Raw genomic sequence first — 11809 nt, 5'->3', positions numbered from 1 at the left:
CACAGTAAATATGTGCAAGTAGAAAGAAACTTTATTGTTAAGTCATGTAATTTAAGGAGTCAATTAATATGAGTAGGTAGCAACAAACTTTCTCTTAAAAAGAGGATGTTTTCATCCACAAACTCATATTTGAAAGCAGATACTTAGGCTGAAACCTCTTTGACTAAGAATCAAGGACTAAGGGGTATCCATTTCCCCAGATCTGTTTGGGGTACAATCCTGACTTTATCCTTTATGATATTGAATTGAAAGCTTCAAAAGAAAATTGAATTTAAATTGCAAGAAAATCATTTCTAAAAATACTCAATATCATAAGAGTCTTGAAATAGACATATGGCTGAAGTATACAGGCATTGAAATTCAAGAATTTCTAGTGTAAGTAGATACAATTTTAAAATCATACTTAATTCTTTGTTTAGTTATATTTGATTTTCATTGTTGAAAATTATTTGCTTTCTTTCCTGGATCTGAACCGAAACCCTTATAAACCTTTATTCATTCTTTACAGGTATGATTGGTTAACAACAATTCTGACTATAGCCTATTTAGCAATAATGAGATGATCTACCCAACAAAATGGATCTACTCAATCTCAAAAATGCCAGTTGCACCAAACGAAGAGAAACTGCCTTTTATGACTAATCGGTCACATGCATGGTTACAGAATGCGCCAAATTTTGAAGAGACAAAGATCGCTGGAGCTTTTACGATATGCTCTTGTATTCACTTTCCAGATATTTCTTTTTCCCTGCATGCATGTGGATTCCACTTAGTTTTCTTTTTGTCAGACTGTCCACGCATGCAAGGTACTGTTTTCTTTATTCACCGGTACAATTATCAATGCAATAGAATGCTTAACAATTACATATCATATAAAATAGGTATAAACGATCAGAACAGATCTGATACAGTGTAGTGTTAGCAATGTGCGGAAATGATTAGTTTGTTTGTCTGATTGCTGTTAGTGTGATGGGAAATCCCTTCTCAAACTCTACGAAAGGAAAAGCAAGCGCACGGTCTGCTTCTGACATTTCCCATCTGCACATTCACATCCACTCGTTATAAAGCTTTTATCATAAGGAAGGAAATTAATCTTTCAGGAAAGCAAAAATGATTAAAAGACTTGTACTGTAGTGGTCAATGGTGATAATTAAAGAGAAAGACACCAAGAAAACCAGAGAGGTTCCTTATGGCCATGGTACATGGTAAAAACCTTCATAATATATATAACCAAGTTAGCAACTTTCCTACTGAGTGTTTTCCATGGTGGATTTGAAATATGAAAAAAATACTAATGGCTCTTTTTCAAAAATCTTGTTCATATAGTTATAAGTGTTATCGGTAGAGATAGTTCTGATAATGTTCAGAATTTCTTTTACATTTATAAAGGGTTTCATGTAAATAACTTAATTGAGGCTCTCGTCATTTTATATGTTATGGAGAGAGGTTGTGATCTTAGTTGACAAAAGATTATTTGTGAACCTGATTCACAAGTGGTGGTGACTATGTTGAATGAGCAGCAATTGGCATTTAGCCATGGTTATTTGTCAGATTCTAAGATTGAATAGGTCTTTAGAATCTATTACCTTTTCTCATAGGCCAAATGGACATCTGATCGTATTCAAGGATGGAATATTGCAGATACAAGACATCTGCCTTTGGATTTATCTCATTCGTTAGAGCAATTAGTTGTGGATGATAGGAATGTGTAATTTTTTGTTCTTTGTTGGGCTCTTGGCCATTCTTGCTTTGTAACTCTCGTTTGTATTTAATAAATTTTTATCCCTTTTGTGAAAAAATAATTTTACAGTATTTCTAAATCAACACTATATGCCCATTTCCCCCACTCAACACTATTGCATTTCTTTGGGTTCCTTTCAAAACTTGTTCGTTGGTTTCAGTCTCACTTCTTGTGAGACTCGTTTTATTTTTATTTTTTTATTGTTTGTAAATGAGTCTAGACTCTTCCCATGATTTTATCTTAATCAGAAGACTAAGTAGATACATTTCAACTTTCTTTGAAAAAGATAAATAATTACTCACAGTGTAGTGCAAAATAGATTCCACACATAATCAGTCAGTACATTAGAATCAACACACCATTTATAAAGAGTACTTGGAAGAGACTTCTCAATATGATTTATTGAAAGTGGAGAGGAGAGCTTAAATAGTTAGTACATTGAAGCCAAGACACTCACTGTTTACTGCAGAAATGGATCCCACGTCTAAACACCAAGTACGTTACAATCAAACACACTTTAAACAGAGGATAATTATAAAGACCCTTAAATAAATAGCAGGTAAGTTGGTTTCTTATATTGAATTATTCCATTAGATAAAATACGAAGTTCAGTTAGATAAACAAGACATTACAAAATCCAGACAACCAGTACAAAGAACTTTTTACAAAGTTAAAACCAGCCTTATAAAGTAGGAAAAAGAATCTGAACAGTATAAGAACCCTCAATGGGAAGTAGTAATACTAACAATGTATATCATTCTGCCATAGCAAACATCCATCGTGGTGGCCGTGCTCCAAATTGTACAGAAAACATTGTGAATGTATTGACAGGCTTGACAACTGACCTTTCTGACCCTTCTTTGTTAGGCAGCTTGATGTGATGGTGAGCTGTGTTTAAACCTGTCTGATTCAAATTTTTTCCAAGTCATCACATTTACTTTTTTATATGTATATTATGTGATATGTTAATTGATAAGTTTCTCTTAAAGAGAAATCTTAAGGAGGTCCCAAATATGTTTTCAACAAACTCTCTCACTCCTGTTCTCTAAACAGAACTTTTAGATCTTGGATAAGTAGCACACTTCAAACTGATGGAATTCTAACAAACAGAACCTCTTTCTCTTGAAAGATTAATGAATCACTAATCTTAAGGAATGTCAAGCCTTGGCCTATTTTAATAATTCTAACCTATAAACTTGTGCAATCTTCAAAGAGAATCCATTGAACCAAAGAATTATCAAAATAAACCGAAAAAGTCTGAATGGTAATTTGCTAGAGATCAATATATATACAATGTCTGATTACAATGATGATGACCATATCATTTGCAGTCAAAACATCATGCAAAGGATAACCAAGTAAAATGCTGACAATCCTAGTTCACCAATGTCTACAATTTCTAATCCCAAATATAATTCTAACAATAGAACTATCTCTCTTCTTTACAAGCTACCATGTAACCCTGCTGTATTACGTGATGCAAGTTAACATAAATGTATGTTTTACAAGTGTTAAGAAATGGGAAGGTGTGGCCATTGTTAAATGAAATATTTATTTATTTTTAGTAGTGAGGAGTGAAAGGGAAAACTGTGATAACAGTTCAGTATTGAGTGTGAGCTAAAATGTTGGTAAAAATTATATGTAATTGATTTCAAAAACAATTTTTTGAAAACATCTCAACAATCGACTTAAGAATGATTCTTGAACATATATGAACTATTTGTACATCACAATATCCATGATAAAAAAGCCAGCACACTTAGCATATTCGAATATGATCAAATACCTGTAGTTGAGTACAAGATGGTGCAGGAAAACAGCCATCTCTAGTTTGGCCAGTTCTAAACCAGAACATAACCGGGGTCCTCCTCCAAATGGAGTGAAATATGTACTGGGCTCCATTTTCTGATACAGCCACACCAAACAAACAGTTTGAAATCTTGAGTGGTATCTCATCTTTGTAGTTTATTTAAAGATAACACATAAAAAACCCCAAATATATAATTTTATTGTGATACCTGCCATCTCTGAGGATTGAATTGCAGAGGATTGTCATAGAGAGCAGGGTCCAAGTGCACGGCTGCGAAAACTGGTAAAACTTTCCATCCAGCAGGAATATCATAACCTGCCATAATATTTTGACCGGTTAAGTAGTTAGAATCTGAGTTTCATCAGGTAGACTTTTGTATTATATTCCACTTCAATTCTATATTATTTAGGATGAGAGCTTCCCAAAATATGGAACCTACAAAATTGCAATTTTATGTCACCATAAACTATATATCTAATCCTTATGATGCATTCAACAGTAATAGTTGAATGGAGTTATTCTAATTACTGAAATTGATTCAAGTTGAATATTTTAAATAAAGAAGATGTTTTGTCAAAGGAGGTGGTGTCCCTAATTGTCTGCACAACTAAAAATCTCATGTGTATCAAGATTTTAGATTTTAGATCATATGATATCTTATGAGTTTCTTTTATATCACAATAGAAATATATATAATATTGTAATAAAAGTCAATCAATCAAAAAAATATATATTAACATATTTAAAAATACTATAAGATTTTCACAATCTATACTTTAATCATTTAGTTGCTTCTCAATTTGATTGTGTAACTTATTTTAGCATCCAGAAGTAACTAAATGAAATTTTAAAAATAATTGATCCGAGTTTTCAGAATCAGTGAAATAGATGTATGATAGCTTTTGATTTTAATTATGCATATTTTATGATTAACATTTTAGATGGCACTTAATATCAATAATAAATAATTAAATGTAAGATGTATAATAAATTAAATATTAGATATTCTTATGTTTTTAACTAATATTAAATTAAAAATAAATTTATTTTTAAATTTTTAAATAAAAATTTAATTAGAAAGCATAGATATGTTGGTGTCAAAATAATATATAAATAATATTAAAAATATTTTTTACAAAATATTATAATAATAAATTTGAAATTTAAAATATTATTCAAGTTTTGAAATTATATATTTTATAAACACTCTTTTTTCAAATTATGTTTCTAAAATTGTTAAAATGAGATCTAATCTATTATAAAATTCATTTCTTTATGCTAAGATTGGTATATGTTAATAAAGTAGTGGATATCCACATTACTTAAAAAACTAACATTACATTTTATCATAATTTAAGATTAGACATGATATTTAATTTTATTCAAATAGACAATTGATAATATAGCATTGATAATATTTTTATTTATATTAATAACAAGAAAATATATTAAAAAATATTTAATATACTAATGTTTTTAAAATTTTAAAATTTTAAAATTAGAAAAAACATAAATTATTGTTTTGAAATTTCAATATTTATTTCTATTAATAAAAATTAAATAATACCAGAATAAAAATTCTTAATCGTATATCATTATAAACACAAAATTCAACTATTATATGTTTAAAGTTACTTAATATCTATCTAATAAAAAAAAAATTTTAAAAAAACCCATAAAATCTTTCATCAAATAAAACATCCAAATAAAAATACTGATAACAAAAATTCCAAATAAATATAAAATACATTTTTATTATTATGAAAAGGCCCCTAACTATCTAATATAAATTATGAGGCAAACATATTATAATTCTCATGTTATGTTCAGATATCAGAGTATCTTTGTTTTCCCTGCTTGAAATAATGTAAGGATAAAAACATGTACAATTTTCATTGGAAAGGGCAAAAAAACAGTGATCACCCACTAACCTTTGAAATTAACATCTCTCAATGCTTTTCTATGGACAAAGCGTACTACGTTCCCAAGCCTCAATGTCTCATTGATAACCTATGCCAACAACCCAAAATTATTATTATTTATAATAAGTAATATTTAAAAAAAATTTGGTAAAATTACTACATCAATAAAATATAAAATTACTATTGATTATTTTATCATTAAAACTAGATAACATTTACATTAAATAAATCTCAACTCACATTATGTGTAAACTCCATCCTTTTATAATCATCCCAGTTTAATCTCAGATCTTTTGGCTCCTGTTGTTGTTTTCTTCTAGCTATATCTAAATGTTCTGACTGCATCAACAATGCAGAAAATGTTAAATACATCAATTCAATCAACCAAAAGGGAAAAAACATAGTAAAAGTAGTGTTTGCTAACATACCCTGAGAGAGTCAATTACCAAAGGGAACTTGAGAAGAAAATAAAGACACAGAGTTAAGGCAACTGCTGAAGTTTCATGACCAGCAAAGAGAATATTAAGAATGAGATCCAATATCTGCTCAGTTGAAAGCCTTCCATCCTTCATAACATTGCTGAGAAGATCATCATAATGTATATCTACTCTTTTCTTTCTCTCCTCCATTATCTTTTTCACTCCTTCCAGTATTTTAGATCTAGACTGTCATCATGCAACCATTATCAGACCTTCATAATACAATACTTTTGTTTGATAATTAAATATCAGCTTAGGGACTACACCCTTTATTTTAAAAAACAGGAAATTTATAATGCAATACTTGTTTTGTATTGGAGATCATGATTTTCTAAGTTTGGTTACCTTTAGAGCTCTCCTGTAACTTGTCCCTGGAAAATTTATGGGTGCAGAGATAACTCCCTTCATAAAGGTGAAATATTCCTTCATCAAATCATCTGTCTCAGGCTCCCCACTGTTGAAGCTCAATATTTGTTTTGCCATCAGATTGAAAGTAAACTGCAGTTTATCATTATTCTGTCAGAGCTTTAACAGCCATCTCTAAGCCTTAAAAATAAAAAATACTTAAAGATCCAGAAATATAATTTCTGGATTCAACTGTCTATAATATTTTACATAATGTTTCAGACCACACTCGTGATCCATCAGAATATAGGAGAACAACTGGAAGACAGCTGCTTGAATTGTTAAAACATAAACAATTTCTATGTTTCATAGATCTGACAGACCCCTTAATCTACATAATAATGATAACTGTATCCACTCTTTGATTTGATATGAATACTAATTATGGGCTCTAAATACTTTTCATGGATAGTTAAACAGACAGACCAGAAGACTGGAACATAAACAAACTGGACAGTCTAAAAGGAAAAAAATTCTGACAAAATAACTGCATATAATTGATTAATATTAATTTAAGCACCTTTTTGGTCTCAGATTGCACAGAGAGAGGCTGCTCCATCTTTTCCCATGACTTGAGAGTGAGCAGAGTCTGCATCTCTATATCATCAAGCAGCCTGCTCCTCAGCATACTATTGCTCATGAAATTAAGGGCTATACTTCTCATATGTTTGTGCATTTCCCCAACAAGAACTAGCATAGACCATTTGCCTAGAATGCCCCCAATAGTACTTGGATAGCTGCATTCAAACAGTCTTCCTTCATTCTGCAGTATAAACTTGTTCAGCTCAGGATCTGCAGACACCACTGTAGGGTGCCCAAAAAGATGAGACCTGAATATCTTTCCATGCCTGCCATATTCATGACTACTGCATTAGAACCATATTTTAGCACACAAAAAGAAAACAAATTCATTGTCAAATTCCTATCCCTCAATTGCATAATACCTAGAGCAGTTCTCTTCCATGAATCTTCCTGGTGTGGTAGCTAAATGAGGCTTCAGGTATTCTACAGTTTGACCCAAGAATGGCCAACCCATATTGCCAGGAGGCAGATTCATCTTTGTCTTCCTGGAACTATTGCAGATGGGGTACTTCAACTTTATCACCATATAAAGAACAGTGAGCAATCCAAGGAGGACAACTACAATAGCTACCAAATTATCAAACTCTGCCATTAGAACAGGATTGCAAGCCTACTTGATAACCATACACTTCACTGTTATAAAACTTGAGGAGCCTCTTTATCATGTAGACCTGCAAATCAACCGCCTCTCTTGCTTATACCCTCTCCTTATAGATTAAATCGCTCTATATGATCTAACCCATGAAGTCTTTTCTAGAACACTGCTGGTTATCTATATAGCCACATACATACATTTTCTTTTTGATAATTTCTACGTCCTTTGACATTTTTAGAATTCTTACTGTAACACATGAAATCATCAGTACTTTTGAGCTTGCAACATATCATTCATTCTCAGGCTCTTATCCATGCTTTTCCCACTTGGATATTTGACAGTTGTCGGTGTTCTATATCCAAAGACTTTCTAGAATGGAATTGCAATGAAAAGATAACCGAGTATCTCTTCTTTTCGCAGAACAATATATCATGGGACCACGGTCAACAAAACTCTTAGAATTATAACCAACGGATTGCATGCTGATAGGCTTTTTATATATTTGAGATTTCTTTATTTGAGGGACAACTAAATACCCTCCACATAATTTCTAATACTACTTTGTACCAAATCTTGGACGTTCTTAAAGTCCAAAATATTAAAATTTATTGGGATTTTAAGTTGTGTATCTACCAAAATTAGTCTTTACCAACAATTATAAGTTTGGTTAGTCGGTTATTGATTTTTCAAGTGGTTTTTTCAATTGATTGTGAAAACTAAAACAAGGATAAAGAAAATGAGCTGATATTACCTCAAACCTATGTTACCAGAAATGAGAAACGGAAGTTTAAAAGGTTGCCTATAAGAAACGGATTTTATATATATATATATATAAATAATATAGTAAAATTAATTTTAAAAATAAAAATTATAAAACATATATCTCTATAAAAATTTTAAACATTCTTTGATTTCATTCTTTCATTTTAAAATAATTTGTATAAACCATTTCACACAATAAGTATAGTAAAATAAATTTGTGTGATACTTAACTAGCTTACAAAAATTGCAAATTAATGTAAACTCCAGCTTGGACTTTATTGGCATTAATAAACTAATGTAAACTCCACCTCAAAATTGAAGAAAAGATAAAAATTGGGAAAAAGATAAAAATGTCAAAGTTTTTATTTAAATTTTAAGGCAACTGCTAGAAAAACGAAAATCACCGCTGAAATGGCCGTCCGCAATGGGAAACCCGTTTCTGCCGTCGAAACGCGAAACGGAAGTCTCCCGTTGCGTTTCTGGTAACTAGGCCTCCGCCTCCTTCAATTAGAGTTGCTCTCACCACATAAGCAGTTTTTATATGTTGTTTTATGTTTTCCTCCAGTAGTACCCTTACTAACAGTTCGAGCTTTTGGTGTAGTGACAGCCTACTCGGGAGGGTTCAATTCCCGCTCTCAATAGCTTACTCGCCTCGTGGTTGACTATGTCCAGTACGGACCTCTTGGCACAAGAGACTAAATTGTTGTCACTTGGGACCCTCAACCCTTCTCGACACGCTAACCTCTCCTATAATGCTCTAACTAAGAATTCAAACTTTTGATATAATTTAACAATTATATGATTATAAATTACCGTGTTTTGAATATTTCAAGAGTTGTATTCAAAATCCTTTTTCAATGAACTTTCTTTTATCATGATTAGAATATCCTCCTTTCCATGATCTGTTATTTATAAATGAAATACAGTAAGCTCATAATTTTCAAACTTCCTTTAAGCTGACCAAACCAGATTTCTTCTTATGACAAGGATATCCTCCTTTCCATGCACAGCCCCAAAAGAACATGATGCGTCCATTTCTTCTGTCCAACTATAAGCTATGGGATTCGAGACCTTCTAAAAGGATGTGACCCTTTGTTTATTATGTGTTAGAAAGCTAATGGCCATGGCACTATGTGGGGACAGGGAAGGAGATCCACTCGTGAGTTTTTGAATACAGAGCTCATCATGTGCAGAGAAGAAAAAAAACTGGTCTTCACACTCATTTCCCTCCCTCATTTATCTTAACCCCACTTCTCACTTGTCAAAATCATGACATTTCATAGATTCTTTTAAACCTTACCTTTCATAGGCTGTTCACAAGCAAGCATATACAATATTCTACCTATAACCAGAAGCCACTCATTTGCACATGCTTACATTATAACATAACCTTTATAGATATTACACCACCTAAATTATCCATGAGATACCCTTCATATGATTCTTTATCAATTTTTATGTTGATAGATTTGCAACATAATCAATAAAATAATCAATCATGAGAGAATCCCAACGAAGAACTCCTTTATGAATAAAACATTAATTTTATAGTTTATATTAAGTGCATTAAAAGGAATTTTAATCTTTTATTGCTCATTCTCTTTGTTAGTCGGTTAAGAAAGTCCCTACATAAAATCTCACTGTTTGCTGTCGACTTCCCCACTCTATCTCGTCACACAGATTTACCATCATATTCTCATATAATGATGATGGGTAGTTTTGGACACTCGAGGCATATATAAAAACCAGTCAGCTAGGGTGGATGATAATCAATCTCGAGACACAATCCACAATCCATTATATATTGGATATGGATCACCATTATTTTGCTCATTTCACAAGCAATTTAGCTATCATCATCATTATATATGTTTGATTGTAATCAATGACTATAATGTTATAAAGAGTACTACAGGTTGAATGGTTTGACAAAAATGTAGTTGTAAAGTTGGAAATAATCATGTATAATTTGTATTTTGTTCATTTCACTAGTAATTTAGCTATCATCATCACCATCATCGTCATATATATATGTTTGATTGTAATCAATGTCTATAATGTTCTAAATGGCACTTAATTATAGACAAAGATTGAATGGTTTGACAAAAAATGTAGTTGTAAAGCTAGAAATAATCATTATACTTAATATTTTAAGAAATGATATATACTTTACAATAATCTTATTTATAGTTTATTACAAGTCAGTCTACAATATAATTTAATTTGATGAATGATTTTACATATCATTTATATATAGATTAGGTAGTATTTGGGGATAGGTATCTATATGTCCTTGATATTATAATGTAGATATATTTGAATGTATATATGTAAACATATAAGTAATATTGGATATGAACTGAAAAATATAATATATATTTTTGTAGTCTATGTGTGAGTCCTTGATGTGCATGGATAATTATGATCTATTATTGTTACTGTGTGAAGCAAAGTAGAGGTTAAGGAACCCAATGTGTTTTAGGTGAGATAGGAGAGATGCAAATATATTGTCATTCCCAACAAGTAGGAAACGACTAACATTTTGGTTATATTGTTGGACCCTATCAAACTCTATGTGATTCTCATTAAGTAGGTTTTGAATGAGTGCACTCAAAGATATCTATCATATTAGAAATTTTATCATTGACATCAAAGTGTGTTTTGTTCAAGAAGGGAGATTGTTGGAAATATTGTCATTGATGAAAAAGGTTGTTGATGTCAAAGTTTAGGAGATTGTTTTTTAGATTGGCTTTAATTGGAGGTCAACTCATGAAATTTTATTATTATTATTATTTAATTTTATAGGGCTCACTATGTGTTTTATGTAATTAATTTTTGGTGCTCGAAGGGGTACAAAAAGGTGAAGCACATTTGTAAGTATGAAGTGTGAGAAAATGTTTTGTCATTCAAATATAGAGTGAAGAAAAATTAATGCGGAGAAGATTTAATATAGAGCACAATTTGTGAAGTGTGAAAGTGCATAAAAAATATGTTCATCATCTACTGAAGAAGCAGCATGTCCAGAATGTCAAATTTTGCAAAAGAGGTAAGTGCCTCCTAAATGAAGAGAAATTATTGTCTCATGTTGAGTTGATGCTCATTTGTGGGGATTGATGTCTCCTATAGGTTGGTGCTTACGAATTTTTTAAGTGGGGATTGGTGTCTCTAATAGATTGGTGTCTCCAATGGGTTGGTGCTTGCAAATGTTATAATATCATTTTGTTTTTTATTGTGGCTAAATTTGGATAGTAGATACACGTATTCTTTCTCTATTATTTTCTTCCAAAATGGTTTTCATTTAAACCTTGTATTCTGAATTGTATGGATCTTGTGTGTTTGGGCCAAAGCACAAACCTGTGTCACACTTTGGGCCAACAAGGGGTAGTTCGGTCGGACTACTCGGGGGCCACGTGGTGCCTATTTGGAGCCTTTGTGGTTGCAGGAGTCCAGCCGGACTGAGTCCAGTCAGACCATTGGCTTTATAAACCGAAAATTCGGCCGACCCCCCTCATT

General features: G+C 31.6%; 1 protein-coding gene across 2 annotated transcripts; it reads right to left on the bottom strand.

Moving 5' to 3' along the window:
* Positions 1-468: 468 nt before the first annotated feature.
* LOC131033523 (cholesterol 22-monohydroxylase CYP90B52) lies at positions 469-7963 on the bottom strand. Of its 2 annotated transcripts, none has more exons than XM_057964757.2 (9): positions 7302-7963; positions 6878-7205; positions 6298-6450; positions 5902-6138; positions 5714-5812; positions 5483-5561; positions 3760-3866; positions 3528-3646; positions 469-748 (listed from the first exon to the last, which is right to left on the bottom strand). In XM_057964757.2, exons 1-9 carry the CDS (start codon positions 7529-7531, stop codon positions 724-726), a joined length of 1377 nt encoding a protein of 458 aa, XP_057820740.2. In that variant the 5' UTR covers positions 7532-7963; the 3' UTR covers positions 469-723. The 2 variants fall into 2 exon arrangements, with proteins under 2 accessions (XP_057820740.2, XP_057820739.2); XM_057964756.2 differs by having other exon boundaries at positions 469-1038; positions 7302-7961.
* Between the last annotated feature and the right edge of the window lie 3846 nt (positions 7964-11809).

This window comes from Cryptomeria japonica, chromosome 9 (genome assembly GCF_030272615.1).
Source record: "Cryptomeria japonica chromosome 9, Sugi_1.0, whole genome shotgun sequence".
NCBI lineage: Eukaryota > Viridiplantae > Streptophyta > Pinopsida > Cupressales > Cupressaceae > Cryptomeria > Cryptomeria japonica.
This window is presented reverse-complemented; position numbering and strand designations above follow the sequence as displayed.